This window comes from Takifugu flavidus, chromosome 22, assembly GCF_003711565.1.
Source record: "Takifugu flavidus isolate HTHZ2018 chromosome 22, ASM371156v2, whole genome shotgun sequence".
Classification (NCBI taxonomy): domain Eukaryota; kingdom Metazoa; phylum Chordata; class Actinopteri; order Tetraodontiformes; family Tetraodontidae; genus Takifugu; species Takifugu flavidus.
The window spans coordinates 3425877-3441577 of record NC_079541.1 but is presented as its reverse complement, the minus strand read 5'-3'; the positions used below and the strand labels follow the sequence as shown (position 1 = coordinate 3441577).

Below are 15701 nucleotides of genomic sequence, written 5' to 3'. Positions count from 1 at the left end.
CTCACTTGGCTCTCCAGCGCTTCTGAAGTTCAGACATTCAGGTGCTAGCGTATTTTTGTGGGAGGGGAATCCTTTTCTCGCTTTCTTTCTCCAGGCACACTCCTACATCAGCAAAGAGGTCCTTAACGCTGCACTGATGAGATGTTGGAACGTTTAACAGTGGTGAATAATTCATGGAGTCTAGAGAACTCAACTCTGGGAAGCACTTGAGGAGGTTACAAAAAAAGATGTGAGGGAGTCGGAAAAAGATTGCTGAGGGAAATGCAACCAGGAAGTGCAACCCCTAACCCAGGTTAGGCTAGCCATGGCTGCGTACCCAGTCACGGTCAGAGTCAGGCCCCCAGACAACGACAGCCTGCTCCCAGTTACCCAAAAAAACCTCTTGTGTAACGAGACAGAGAGGCGGGGCTCTTTGCAGGTGGCCACCAGGGGGCGGTCAAGGTGCTTCGACTGACACTTTAAGGCGGCGACTTCAGGTAGAGTGGAACCAATAAGAAAGCAGCAACCTTCTACACATTTGCAAAACATTCCTTTATTATAAATAAATCTCCTTTTTTTTGTATAAAAATTGGCATGCTTCAACCATGGCGTTGGACAGGTTCACGACCCCAGGCTACGACCCAGTTAGCCAAGACAGCAGGAGGAAACGCACGTATCTCATTAAGCGAGGGCGAGCCATCGGACGGATGGTGAGACAAGGATGAAAAAAATCGTCACGACCACAAAAATACTTACGAGTAGAGATTAACAACGAACATGTTAGATTTTCTCTTACGTCTCTCTTTTTTAAATATATTTTTAAATCTCTCTCCCGAACCCACTGTTGCCCTTTGAAATATCACGTCTACAGGGATTTTTTTTTTTTTTTTTTTTAAGATTTTTATGTGTTTTTTTTTTTAAATTATTACTATTATTTTTTTAACACTGACTCAGTCCACCACCACCGTGCCTGACGGTACGTCACTTTTTTTTTTTTAACGATGTCTTTTGAATGTACTCTTTTTTTTCAGACGGGTTAGTTCGTAACAGGACCGATGAGCTGAGAGCGGCGGAAAAAGCAGGCACACACCGACTGGCTGTTTACGAGGTCCCACCTCTCTGTGGTTGGATGCAGAACAATAAAAAATGTCTCATGCTTGGGTTCCGTTGGGCGGTCGGTCCATCGGTTCCTCCGCCGGCCAGCTCCAAGAGGCGGATCCCTTTCCTTTTGATCTCTTTGCCCCGTCCCACAACACTTGCCCCCCCTCCCCCTCCCCCTCCCCCAATCGCCCGTGTGCTCCTCTTCCGTGGTCCCTTTCAAATGGCGTGATTGTTGTAGCTGACGTACGTCATCTTAGTTGACGAAGCTACAAGGGAGGGGGGGGCAATGGGGGGGGGCAAATGGACAGATGGGAGGAGGAGAAACAGAAAACAGGCCGTCATGTAACAGTTTCACCTCTGCAATTCACCTGAAACGCCGGGCATATTTGGCTAAGCCATTAGTGTAGCGTCCTCTCAAGCCTTCGTGAGTAAATGTCAGCAATTTGCGGCGGCCATTGTTAGCCTCCGACGCTTTCACGCTTTTATATTTCTCCTTCTGTCTCTCACATCTGCTTTGCCACCTCGCTGCCGGGATAATGGGGGAAAAGGTCCTTGATTAAAAGGAATGACTGTTGAGTGCCAGTCGGCTTGAAAAGCATCCAAAAACCTTTTTTTTCCTTAAAGTGCTCTCTATGAAAATGTCAGGCGGCAGAGAAAAGTAAAGGCTGCTAACGAAGGAAACGTTCGTCGGGCAAAGCGGGATGACTTTTAGGTTGTTGCGGGAGGATGATGACGAAGCAGTTTGAGTGTGGAATTAATGAATGAACTGTGACCCGCCGTCTTCAGCGATGCTAATAAAGTGCTGACAGGACAAATTTGCCCTGGCGGTTCTGGATCCTTTTATTCTCCCACAGAACAGCGCTAGAAAAGGCCCGACTCCGCGTATCCGAGTGTGTAACGGAAGAAAAACCGGCTCTAAGCACCACTTACACACTCTGCCAAATGTTGGATTCACCTGCATCCTGCGGATGAAGCTCTGGGACGCTCGCTGCTCTGGATTTCTTTCTTTTTTTTTTACATTTTAAAGCCGTTGGTGTGATTTTACTTTGATCTGTTGGAGACCCTGCTTTGATCTTCCTGACTTTTCTTTGATGCTTCCAACTGTTTTGGAATCTCAGTTCTTGTCGTGCGTTTTTATATCTGAAACTCTTGAAACTGGGTCTGTTTCTTTATATGTGTAGTCATAAAAAGCTGGTGTCCTCTTACTCACTGTTGGTCTCCATGCTCTCACACAGCTCCGTCTTCACCTCCCCGTTAGGCCGGTCTCCCCCCTTCTGGCTCAGCTTCCCCGACATGGTGGCGGCCGTCACGATTGCCTGCGATATAAAGTCAGGTGACCCTCTGCAGTGTAACCTCCCAACCAACCAAAAGTCACAATCTTGGCGCTTTTGATGCGCTAACCCTGAACGTAGCATCGGTATTTAGCGTCAGTCCTTTGACTACTTTAGGCGAGACTCCGTACGCCAGAAACCGGCGCCAAACTGTTCCGAACAAAGCTTGCGTAACTTTTGGAGGTGAGCCAATTTGGACCAAGCAACAATGATGACCCTTAACCCCCCCAAAATTAGGAATAATGACCTCAAAGACATTCGACTAAAGCTAGCGAGGAGCTAATGAGGTTACCAGCCAGCTTTCAGTGAAACGTGGGGTCAAAATTCTCACCTTGAAGCTCCGTTTCCGCTTGGGAACGTTCTGCTCTGGGTGGAAGAGGATGACGTAGACTTTGGGCATGTAGAGCATTCCCAGAGACACGGAGGCAGACAGGCTGAGGGAGATGGTCAGGGTGGTGGTCTGGATGTACATCTGAGAGGAGCCGGGAGACAGCGAGAGGAACATTGTGAGTGGTGATGGGAGCTGCAGAGGAGGGGGGTGCGAGTACGCTCGGAAGGCTAAACACAACCGTTCAGCTGGAGGATTTACCCGTTGGGACACAATTTCCTGAAACACCGGGGAGCTCCAGACAAGGTTGGGGCATCTAGTAAAGCCTCACCAGCTCAGAGCGCCACTGGGAACACTGGTCTCTGGGGCAGCCGCCTCGCTGGGCTGATCCATAACCAGCATTCCCATAACTGCTGATGTGAAACGAACGATTTTCTGACAAAACCGGACCAGGATTTCTGTCAATCTAACCGGAAAAAAAACCCGGAACAGCTCTAAATTAAAAAGATGAATAAATAAACAAATAAATGTAACTAGCCTCTTTTTTCCTCTCCGGTCAGCTTAAATCACCTCCGTATCTGAAGCGTTCGGATGTTGAGTCGGATCGGGTTTTTTCCAGAAACCGACATGCTATCACGCTCCAACTCTCACAGTTGGTCCTCACAGAAATAGAGAAAAGAAGAGCGGGCACACAGCTGCCCAGAGGTGCGAAGTGATGCTGCTGACAGTTGCCAAAGGGAAGACGGGCACAGGGATAATGATCCGGAGCCGGAGCTACTCAGGAAGACTCCCAAGTTGTTTTAATTTATAGATTAAAAAAAGAAAAACTCAGCTAAGCGCGGATGCTAGTGCGATAACGTCCAGTCACCTTTGGTCCAACTTTCCCGCTCTTATTTACGCTCAGAGTGTCGTCCGTCCACCTGCTGTCTGCGACTGATAATAGCCGAAAGTTAGCGGTGTCGGTACGAACGCTCTATTCCTCGGAAAGTGGAGATTTAGCTCCGGTTAGCTGCATGTAGCATTTCCCCGTGAGGTTTCTCAAACAGTTTCAGCTTGAGAATCGTTTCAAAGACATGTATGTGTATATTTTTAATTAAAGGGGGGGATTAAATATAGAAATACGTCTCCGGGGAGATGCTGGTGGCCCCAGGAGGCTTTGTAGCGCGACCACCTAGCTAGCTTAGGAACAGATAATAGCCTGCGAAGGCGATGTCAGAAGCTAATTAGCTGAATTCACCCACACTTTAAGAAAAGAGGGTCATGCGACACGAAACAATTGGGCTGAGACCTCAACCATACTTAAACATGTCTGGTTTTGTGTTAATTCTTATCAGTATTTCAGAAAAAAACAAGCTAACACTGATTCAGTATCCTTTTTTCAACCAAGACCCTCGTCTGTCCTTGTTGGAGCTACTCGTAATACCTCAAAATTGTGTGTCAGTAAAGCTAAACTGGACTTTACTGGACTCACATTAAATATCCTACTGGGACAAAAAAGTGCTACCATGCTAATGCTGTTACCCACTATAATATACTGTATTAGATTTCAACCCTGACAATAAAATACTATAAGCTAAAGCCTTTATCTTTCTTTGGTATTAAATAATGGGTCACAATGTTAGGAACCAGTCCCGTAGCGTGCACAGGGACGAGTCTGCCACAACCAGTTAGCGTGACTCTCGCTAACGTCCAGGTTCTCGAGGAGCCTGGCCGACACTTCACCGCCTTAGAGGGCGGTGTGGTCTCGAATAAGAGAAGGCTCGGGTCCCTCTGCACACATGGTTCTGCACAGCTCTGGACAATTAAAACACCTGGTGAGGACACGGCAGAGTCAGGAGTGGCTGCCGTCCAGGCGGAGGTCACAGAGGTCACAGAGGCGTCTCCGCCGGCGCCGGATAACAAAACACCCGGTTGTGATTTTAATATTAAACAGGCTCAAAGGAAAACAGTCATAACCTCTGTGTGGCTGTTTATTCCCACTGAGATTATGCACAGTCCAATAACTCGGGTCGTTCACCGCAAAGATGGAAAACAGGTTCCACAAAAAACTGCCTCGCCGGGCTAGCATGCTAATCGCTAATGCAAAAAAAATGGCGCTAACGCAGAAAAGAAGCGCCGATGATGTTTGTGGACGGAACTGGGCCGAGCTGCGATCAGCAGCAACAGCTAGCAGCGACGGCTAGCAGCAACAGCTAGCAGCAACAGCTAGCAGCGACGGCTAGCAGCAACAGCTAGCAGCGACGGCTAGCAGCGACGGCTAGCTCGCGCACAGACGCGAAACGACACGGTTTGAAAAAGACTTTGAAAAGGGAATTTTCAGCAGAGATGTTTTTTTTTCTTTTCCGTTTGTGACTCTCCCGTCGTCTGCGATCCTGCCCGCGAGCGGCGCAGCGTGGCGCCCCCCCCCCCCCCCAACCACCCCTCCCCCCGGGGCCCCCAGATCGTTCAACATCCCGCGGTTTGATGTTGGGATCTGACACTCGCTGTCTGTCTCCCTCCCGTTTCAGTCAGACGACAGAATCCCAGCAGGACCCTGAAGAACCTGTTTCCTCTTCATCCAACCGGAGCTTCACAGTATTTACACAGCCCCCCCCCCAGCCCCCCCCCGGGGATCGCTGTCACAAAAGTTACAGCATGTTTCCGTCCAGGGTGTGCGGAGCAGCACCGGCGTCAGCCACAGGTGCTGAGCTCCACAGGTGGGCGGAACTTCCTGTCTGACCAAACAGAATCCGTCTGCGTCGATGAGAATTCGTAACAATATAAACGCTTAAAATGTGTCTGTTTTCAAACACAACAGACATGTTCTGTCAGTCGATGAGTCCCTGGGGGGGGGGGGGGCAGTCACATGAGAGGGAAACCACTGATGTCTGGGGGGGTTTCTACTCAAACGTCCCGTCGAGAGGCCGATATGTGGCTTATATTGGTCCCGATCCTCCAGAGGGATGTGAACCGTGTGTGTGTGTGTGCACGTGCGCTGTAGCTAACGGCGGCTAGCTGCTTGTCTACTGGGGGCAGGAGATGGTCGGGCGGCCGTTTGTGAGACTGGCGGAGAGTGAGGAGGCTCGTGGGGGGGGGGATGAAGATAAGGAGAGAAGAAGAAGAGAAGAAAGAGAGAGGGAGGGGGAGAAAGAGAGGGGGGAGAGAGAGGGGGGAGGGAGGAGCTGTTTGGAGCCTCTGTGGAATCATGACCTATTTCAAAACAATGCTTCCCTTGTTGGTGATGGTTAAGAACCATCTCTCTTCCTCCATCCCTCTCTTCCTCCCTCCCTCTCTTCCTCTCTTCCTCCCCTCTCTTCCTCTCTTCCTCCCTCCCTCCCTCCTCTCCTCCCTCTGGAGGGTGTTTGTCAGAAGATGGGGGGCTAATGAAGGGGGGGTTTCCTGCATGACCACCACCCCTCAAAACTTCTCCTCCTCTGAGATCCAGCACACGAACCCTTCAGACCCAGCTCATCGCTAATAGAGGTAGCATTTTATCCGTGAAGGCGCTAACGCCTCCTACGCGTTACCAGAGCCTCCGCTCGCACCTGCGAACAAATTAGCCGCCACCACACACCTTTTAGAGCGTGCACATCTCAGGGGGGGGGGGAAACCTCGATCAATATGGCAGCTGCGCTAATGCTAACTGTCGGTGAGGGGCTATTATTGCAGCGGAAAACTTCACAAGCTAATCATGAGGCAAACCACGTTGTCGTCCTCCCACCAAATAATTCCAGTTCAGCCCAGTCGCCAAATCGATGGCCCTGATGAAGCCTCGTTACAGCCCCATCAGCCAGCCGCATCATTACCTGTGCGCTCCTCTCTCGTGCACTCTCTGCCAGCTGCCGTGCACTCCAGAGGAGGCTCTAATTACAAGCCAGGCACAGGCGCACCGGCGGATGCTCCGGTTAGCCAGGGCGGACGCGACACGGCGCGACGCTTCTGCGGGCACCCTCACCCTGCGAGCGTGCACGTGTTCCAGATGACAGAGATGATTGTAGCGAGCCCCGGAGGTGCCGCGGTGATTCGAGTTCAGCCTGTTGGGAGCTAGCAAATGTGTTGTGTTATGCTAAGACAGCGATAATTTCTGGGAGTGGTGAAGGAAAATGGTAGCAAGAGAGAAGGTCATTCAAGAAGCGCTGAAAAAGTTCTGTGTCAATAACCCGACCGGAACGTTCCGGAACTTCAAGAGTTTCGCCCAGAAGAATGAGAGCCAATGATTTCCCTGATGTGCGATTAGCCGCGATGGCTTTGATGCCCGCGTTTTACGACGCGACGGAGGTGAAAAGGAAAAGAAAGAAGAGCCGGAGAAGTGAAAAGCGCCCGACTCCACGATGCAGGTCCGGTCTGTTTTGGCGCCGGATGTGGATTCAAGGCGCTTCTGTCCTAAACAGCTTTGGATGTACGGCGCCGATGTTTATGTGCACGTTGTGTTCTCGCTAATAACTGGCAACAGTGCAACGGGAATGCTACGTCAGCAGAGGCGGAACGTCACAAACAGTCAAACACGCTTGGTCGCCACGGTTCTGCAGCTATTATTAGCCACATTAGCTCATTATTAGCCACATTAGCTCATTATTAGCCACATTACAGCCCTTCCGTTTAGCCTTACGGAGGACTGCGACACCTCTTGGGTCCTCGGGAATGTGCTAAACCGAGTGCTAACGGACCTGGTTGCACATCAGTCGTACAAATTTAGTCATTTAAATGATTTTTATTGGTCATTAAGAGATAAATCTGTGCGATTAATTGGCGATCCCTCGTATTTATCTCCCTCCCGCTCAGACGCGAGCGCTCAGGCGCCTCAACCTTGTGAAAGTTACATCTCACATCACAAGGCCGTCAATAATTGACCGACGGTGGGAGGAATAAGCTTCGAGCGCAACCCTCTAAAAGCCGAGACCGTGGATCCAGTCAATCAGCCAGACAGAAAATCCCCTTGTACTGGCGGCGGATTGTCAGGAGATTCCGGAGCAAAACCCATTAGTAGAGCCGGAGTTTAAACACACCTCTCGAGGGAGACGCAGTTTTGATCTTTAAGTACAATTACAGCCTTGTGAACGTGGCGGCGGCGAGCGTTAGCCTGACAAGGAGAGTAAAATGAGTAAACCCAGAGCTGCTGGCCGACCAATCAAAACAAACCGCTCGGCTCCTTGAGGGGGCGCTAATCGCACATGAACCGCGCCGTCGTCGGGGTTTCACACATGCAGAAGTAGCTCCACTTGAGCATGTCGATTCCACACGGGGAAGGTGACGCAGCTAGCGGAAGGTGATGCTGAACGCGAGCTAGCGCAGGTGGATGGTGCTGTGCCGCGTGCTAACATTAGACAGCGGCAAATCCGCTCGCTGTGAATTTGTCTGAATATCAAGACAGAGCTTCAGCATTAGCTGCTAATAACAACGGGCGAATCATTATCGGCTAAAAAGGCCTCTCACACAAACGTTAGCGCCACGCTAACCCAACGGCAGACACGCCGACTCCTACCCGTTCTGCCGACTGCGACGTGCCGAAGAAGATGGGGATGAAGGCCAACCAGATGATGCAGGTGGTGTACATGGTGAACCCGATGGGCTTGGCCTCGTTGAAGGTCTCGGGGACGCCCCGGGTCTTGATGGCGTACACCGTGCACGTCACCATCAGCAGGATGGAGTAGCCCAGGGAGCATATGAGGGAGAGGTCCGAGATGTCGCACTTCAGGACGCCGCGGGCCGCCATCGGGTCCTGGGTGCGCTGCTCGCCGTAGTCCACCACCGTGTGAGGGGGGTCCGCCACAAACCAGACGAAGACCCCCAGCAGCTGGACGGAGATGAGGGAGAAGGTGATGACCAGCTGGGAGGCGGGGGAGATAAACCTGGGGAGGAAACATGGGGAAGGGAAGTGGTTTTTGAGCGCTAACGTTTGAGCTGCTAAGTGGAAACAGCACAAGAAGTGAGGGGGAGTTCACGACTCATGAATAATGGAGGAAAAAGAAGCGATGAATAATGATGGCGAGCAGAGGTGGAGGACGGGTCTGAGTGCGCGGCGCCTTCCTGAACACAGGGGGGCGATAGCGAGCTGCTCTGGGCTCACCTGGGCGCCGTCACAGCCTTCTTCCCTTGCTCGAAGATGCGGTGGATCCTGTTGGTCTTGGTTAGCAGCGCCGCGTAACTGAAGCACATCCCCAGGCCCAGGAAGATCCTCCTGAAGGAGCACACGCCCACGTCCGGGGTGGCGATCATCAGGAACGTGATGGCGTAGCACAGGAAGATCCCCGTCAGCAGCACGTAGCTCATCTCCCGCCCGGACGCTCGCACGATGGGCGTGTCGTTGTAGCGCACGAAGGTGACGATGACGAAGGAGGTGGCGACGATGCCCAGCATGGAGATGAAGACCGGCACCACGGCCCAGGGCGAGTGCCACTCCAGCTTGATGATGAGGATCGGGACGCAGCCCGTGCGGTTGGCGTCGGGTCGCATCTCGTAGGGACAGAGCTCGCAGGTGAACTCGGAAGCCTGCGGGGAGACGGATTAGCACGACGGGGTCTCGTCAAGGCCGATAAAGAGCCGGCGAGGAAGCCTGGCGAACATCTCTCATACGATTAAATTAGCTCCTGAAACTTCTTGATGCGCTAAACCTATTTATGCTAATATGCTGTAAATCCCCTTCGCTTTGATCTGGAGGCGTCGCAACAGATGGTTCATTTACCAACAAGTTCAGGCTGAGCGGCGGAGTCGCGCAACTCTGGAAGCTGTCTCATTAATGAGGGAAGAACAGAGGAGCGAGAAGAGGGGCAGGCGGCCAACTCGCCCTTCGGCTGCCTGGCTTCGCGTCACGCCGCTTGGCTAGTTTTCACTGCGCTGAAATCCTAAAATCCGAAATAAACGCGTCGAGGAGCTAATGGAATCTACAGCAAATACAGTCCATCTATCTGCACAATGAGTATGGATCCGACTCCGACAGGCTCAGAATGAATGAGGCAACTTAAACTTGCTTGTTTGTTGGTTTCTTTGCGGCGATCAATCATCAATCCCACCGAAACATAGAAAAATAGCTCTTAGCGCTTAGCGTTGAGCAGTTTAAAGCGTTTGCTGCGGGAAATCCATCAGGACTTCCACCTGAGTGGGAATGAAGCACCTGCGGGATGGCGAGGCCTACCTGGTAGTGGTACCCCTCGCAGCGCTCGCAGTGCCAGCAGCACGGGACACCTTTCACCACCTTCTTCCTCTCGCCCGTGCGACACGGGACGCTGCAGACGGAGGGTGGCAGCGAGGGGTCGCCCGACTTCCAACGCATGTTCTGGACCTGCGGACGGGAGGGGAGGGGACCAGATTCCAGACTTTTTATCTTGTTAGCAATGCACCTGCAGGAATTAGCATCGGGCGATGATTAGCGAGCACTGCTGGGCTTAATGCTAACACCAATGACGGGGAGCCAGCAGCCAGACCATAATCAGATCTGGCACAAATGGGCCATCTGCATTTCCTTCTGTGTGTGTGTGTGTGTGTGTGTGTGTGTGTTGGGGGGCACATATGTTCTCCAGTGGGCGGTTTGTTTATCTCAGCGCGTTGCGTAGCGGCGTCGAGTAAAGCGTAGTGCTGTATGCTAGCACGTACCGGGTCAACAAACGTTCATTAGAGCTGATCCTGGAGAGACGAGACGTTGATTTAATTTGATTTGGTGCTGCACATTTATCCGTCAGGAGGAGGACGTGAATGGCTGCTGGTGACCACGTTACGTCGTCACGGCAACGGATTTAGCGATTTTGTTGACACGCAAGGAGATGGTATCCAGCAACGGTAACGAGAGGCCCAGTATTTCATCCCTTTAATTATTCCGAATCAATCACGACCAAAAGCTGTGGATGTCTTTAAATATTCCATTGACAGAATGATTTTCCACCTGTAGGATAAGATTAGCATGCTAATTGGTGCATTTTTCTCCCCGTCTAATTAAGATATTTGTTTGAATATTGATTCTTGTCCTCATCCATTATTTTTAAAATGCCGCTCAGTTTCCACCGGCGACAGAAAAGTCAACATATTTACTTTTTTTAATCTTCCCAGCATCAAACGTTATTTTCGGAATATATCTGCATTCTCGACACTAGAAGCCGCCAAATCCCACACAGAGAACCGACCGACGACCCTTCGTGTCACCACAAGGGGGCAGCACCTGCATCTTCTGCTACATTTTCACGGCGTTTTTTTATGACATTTCTTGGTTTTAATTTAGCACAGTTTGTTCCAGGAAGCCACCGGCGCCTCTTGTGCCTCACCTGCACCTTCAAACCCTCCGCCGTTAAACAAATCGGATCCATATCTCAATTTCTCAGCTGTCGACGCGCCCGATGGCGTGTGTATTAACGACGGCTCGTCCTTTGTTTCCTCGCTCTCCTTCCCTCCCAGTCAGCAAAGCCGTCCATCAGCCAGAAAGCACTTTGTGTCTATTAGTCTTCTCATCTGTCATCGCGCGCCTCTAATGAAGTCCTGGGTGGATTTGGAACTCGGAGCCCTGCGACATCAGCGGGAAAAGTCGGAGAACGCGAGTCACTGAGTCAAACCCCGGCTGGATCGGCTCGCGGTCCTGCCGGCTCTTTTCTCGCTGCGTGTTTTTGCGGACGTTAACGAGAGCTCGACTGTAAAAGCGCAACTTTCTGAGCGACTTTTGAGTTCAGCTGGTGACGATTAAGTCGTTTGTTCGGCGTCGGCGAAGACGAGAAACTAGCCAAGGAGCTAGCGCCTCTTCCAAAAGGGAATTAGCGTAAAACTGCGCACGTGAAACCATCAGAGCTCGTCTGAGCTCGTTGGCGTTCAGCTCACCTTTAGGTTGAGTTTATTGGTCCAGGAGCCGATGACCCGGTACTCGGTCGTGGACCTGTTGGTGATCTGATATTGGAATATATCGTATCTCCCCGGAGCGTCGCCGTTCTCGTTGAAAACCACCGGAGTTCCGGCGCTTCCTGGCAACAGATGAGATGTAAAACAGGAATTTAGAGGGCAAAAACAGGGTAAAACGTCTTAAAAGTGTCTCCATATAGCGCAACAGTGGCGTTCGTTAGCATAAATTGCTGCAAAAATCAATTAAAAACTGTCATTGTCTCCGTGATTATACAGGTCGACCCGGGAATTTCGAGCATTTCCAGGGCAAAAATGGTGCATCTGCAGGGCAAAGACGCTGCTCTCGTACACGAAGCTAAACTGATTTGTCTCCACAGAAATAATAGCGTTTATCTTTCATCCTCTGTATTGCTTTTTTTTGGGGGGGGGGTCGTGTAGCAAAACGATCAAATCAAGCTGCAGAACCTGGCGAAAAGGAAACGGTATTACGGCTCACATCCGGTGGAAGCGCTGCATTATGCTAATAGCATCTGTGGACGATAAGTCACCGAAATGGTGCCGAAGAGAAGCAGAGAAATACTGAGAGGATTGAAAGATGACGGCAGGAAGGAGGAGAGGAAGAGATCTGAGCCTTGAATGTTAGAAGAGGACAAAATATGGAGGTTTGGGGAGGCAGGAAAGAAAATACAGACAGACTTCATGAGGGGAAAAATCAAACTTGATTATAGAGAGAGGGGGAGAGAGAGGGGGGGAGAGGGGGGAGAGAGAGGGGGAGAGAGAGGGGGAGAGAGGGGGAGAGAGAGGGGAGAGAGGGGAGAGGGAAAGAGAGAAAGGGGGAGAGAGGGAAGAGAGGGGGAGAGAGGGGGAGAGAGGGGGAGAGAGAGGGGGAGAGAGAGAGGGGGAGAGAGAGGGGGAGAGGGGGGAGAGAGAGGGGAGATAGAGAAATGCTAAAAACAAACGTAGCACAACATCGTCCAGGTGACCAAAGTCAGGGTGAGATGGGATCACGTCCCGCCACCCTTTCAAGAGAGGATCAAAGAAGTGATCCACTGCTTTGATTGGTGGCATTACTGAGGTAAAGGTGAAGCGAGGCGCTACACACGGCCCAGGACAAACTTAGCATATTTGTGTCGCGTCTGTGTCCACATGCACTTCGCTCTGTTTCGACTCCCCAGGTGCTTCAGGAACGCTACTTTGACCGTCCTCTCTCGTTCCCTCTGTGCTGCTCTTCTCCTCCTCCTCCTCCTCATCATCTTTGCTTCCTCTTCTTCCCATGATTCCGTAACGTTGAGGCAACAAACTTGTCCTCATCTGTATTGTGCTAGCAGCGGCTAAGAGGGAGCCAAAGCTCAGAGCGTCGCGGTTACCTTGAGTAGAGATCGTATCATTTACACAGTTTATATCACCTAGCAGCAATTTTCTGAACTTTTATAGTTCCGCAGCAATCTCTGCGCCCACATATAAAAGGTGTGAGAGAGGCAGGAAACATCTATTCATTGTGGCGGGAAAGAGCGTAGCCGCGAACCTCTCATCAGTTCTGCACTTTAGCAGAGGACACTCGCTGTTAGCTGCCCTCAATCCTTCCATTCCAATCAAAACAAAAACACGAGATGGTGCAATTCCACAATATAAAATGTGTTTAATCATTTGTCGAGGGCTTTGCTACCCAGTTTTAGCGCGACTCAGCATTTTGTCGAGCGTTAGCTTCCGAGAGATGTGAAGGTTCCCGCTTTGACCAATAAGCTGAATTAGCTGCTGTATGAGCCACGGTGGTGGTAGCTCGGTCTGCTGGGCTGAGGGTCCTCGGATCGAGACGGTTGGGGAGCCAGAACACTTTCAGAGCACTGCCGAGGTACCCTTGAGCAAGGCACCGAGCCTTTGCCCATCGCGAACCCTCCCCGTGATCCCGAAGGGAATAAAGCGGTTAAAAAGACAAGACTAGATGAGGCCGTGCCGCCACCTCTACTATCATGTAGCAGCGTGAACTGTTAGCCTTCGTTTAGCATAAAAGCTAAGTCATAATTCGAGTTAGACTATGTAAACTTGGGCTAACGCCCACTTGAGGCAAAGGTGTGACGCATCAATCAGGTAAATGAAAAACGAATAAAAATACAGAAATGAGTGTCGAACAAACCGAGTACGAGCTGATACTTTCTTGTACTTGTTCTAATCCCCCAGGTGATCCGACTTCGGCAGTAAGGCGACGTTCTGACATGAACTCAGCACAAGCGTCCTCGAGCGAACGCAACGTCTCCTCGCCCAACAGAGGCGGTGGCCGCTGTTCTACAGAATCTGTTGCTTCCCTTTCAGGATCCTCTCTGATACCACCAGAAACCCGGCAACTTCCTCTTCCAGATCCCAGACAGAAGATCGCGGTTGGCGGCACTTTTTTAATGGGATACGAAAACGTCAAACAGAGGCGGCGCTGATTTGAATATCGGCTGGCAGACAGAGGAAAAAGAGGCCAGTGAAACGGAGTAGATGAAGAGCCGATAGAGCTGCAAGTTCAAATATATTTAATGTTGACGACAGTCAACCGGATTAAACCGGAGAGAGAGAGAGGAAATGTGGAATGCCAGCGACACTTTACTGTCACTCAGAGACGACGAAGAGGAGAATAAGGAGGGGCATAAGTGACAGAGGAAGACTGAGCCCCATAAAAGAGGAATAAGCAGGTCTGCGTGAGCCGTCTGTGATGGCTGAAGCTAACGCCAAACATGAAAGGGAAAACGAGAAGGACGCGCACAATATCGCCTAGCATGGAAGCCAAGAAAACTCCAAATTTGTGACAGAACAAGGCGAAAGAATTGGAGAGAGAAGGAAGAGAATGTGAGGGGATATCAATTAGCTGAGACTTGAACACCCCCCCCCCCCGGCGATGGAGACAGAGGACGGGAATATCCCTGGAACCGGAATTTGGTAGTCAGATAAATCAAAGAGAACAAAGGATGGAGGGAGCGCTAAATAAATGAGTTCAAGTGGAAAAAGCATCAGAGCTGCAGAGCCATTGGCCTCGCCCGCTTCATCGAGGAGACAAAATGTTCATGACAAGGAGGCAAAAAGTAGAGCCAGGAATAAAACAAGTGTGTGTGTGTGTGTGTGTGTGTGTGTGTGTGGGTGTGTGTGTGTGTGTGTGTGTGTGACATCATGCTCCCATCTGTGTAAAACACGTTCATATCTTAAATGACACAATCAGTTAAAGAGACAAAGATACAGAAACAGGAATCCTTGAGCCGGAACTCGTTTTCGGAATGCCAGAGACCGGAACAGAACTCTCGAGTTTTCCGAGCTGGTTTAGCGGAAGCATCCCTCCTCCGCCCAGCCCATAGTGGTTTTGGAATGCTCTCCTCTTCAAAAGCATCTCTCTCTTATCACGGAACGTATCCTCGCCGCTCTTCATCTGCATGTTTTCAAAGGAATCCCTCCCGCCCCTCCGGTATCACTGGGCCTTGTCTGAGCCGACGAGGAGGCAGACGAGAAGTGCCTCGGCAAAGCCGACAGATAATGGAACAGACAAAAGAAACAATGCGCGTTTGAAACAAGGATCCAGATCTTAATGGTCCTCTCTGTGCAGAGGAATGAAACAATTGGGCTCGATGGTGACAGTGAGACGCAGGCGCCGCCGCAACAAAGGGAGGGAGAAAACGGCTAAAAAGAGACAAACTAGCTTATGCATAAAACACACACAATAAGCGGTAATTAGAGAAAACTCATCTACTCCATCTGCGGGTGGGGTGGGGGGGGGGGGGGGGGGGTGCAAGGAAGAGGGCAACGCCGAGTTGATCAAAAGAGACAAAGCAGCCCGATCGGGATGGAAATACACTTTAGAGGGAATAATGTGAGGGAGGGGAAGAACAAACAAAAAGGAAACAAGGCCTCAAGAAAATAAGAGGGAAAGGGTCTAATTATGAGGTGGAGTATGGATGTAACAGCAGTCACTTTTATTACAGGGTAATACACTAAAATGAGTCCTCGCACTACCCCTCCAGACCACTAGAGGGCAGTATTGCAGGTATGCAACAGTATATATCACATTTCTTTCACTTTAGTCATCAAAATAGGGCTTATTTGAACGTCATACCCCCACAGTAAACGCTCCTTAAGCCTCCCTTTGAGTTACAGTTGCTGGTTTGGGATTTAGAGGCCTCAATGTTCATTTAGATGCGAGA

The 15701-nt window shown here is 50.7% G+C and overlaps 1 protein-coding gene across 5 annotated transcripts in view; it reads right to left on the bottom strand.

Moving 5' to 3' along the window:
• Nucleotides 1–507: 507 nt before the first annotated feature.
• The window catches only part of grm8a (glutamate receptor, metabotropic 8a), a 125097-nt gene continuing 109903 nt past the window's right edge, over nucleotides 508–15701 (bottom strand). For 4 of the 5 annotated variants that reach the window (XM_057023081.1, XM_057023080.1, XM_057023082.1 and 1 more), the window contains exons 8-14: nucleotides 11515–11654; nucleotides 9851–9997; nucleotides 8786–9207; nucleotides 8201–8567; nucleotides 2743–2883; nucleotides 2291–2396; nucleotides 508–1346 (exon numbers count right to left, since the gene is read on the bottom strand). In XM_057023081.1, coding sequence (XP_056879061.1) covers nucleotides 1297–1346; nucleotides 2291–2396; nucleotides 2743–2883; nucleotides 8201–8567; nucleotides 8786–9207; nucleotides 9851–9997; nucleotides 11515–11654 — 1373 coding nt within the window. In that variant the 3' untranslated portion in view covers nucleotides 508–1296. Of the gene's footprint in view, nucleotides 1347–2286; nucleotides 2397–2742; nucleotides 2884–8200; nucleotides 8568–8785; nucleotides 9208–9850; nucleotides 9998–11514; nucleotides 11655–15701 lie in introns of all 5 variants that reach the window. The other variant, XM_057023084.1, reaches the window with a different exon arrangement.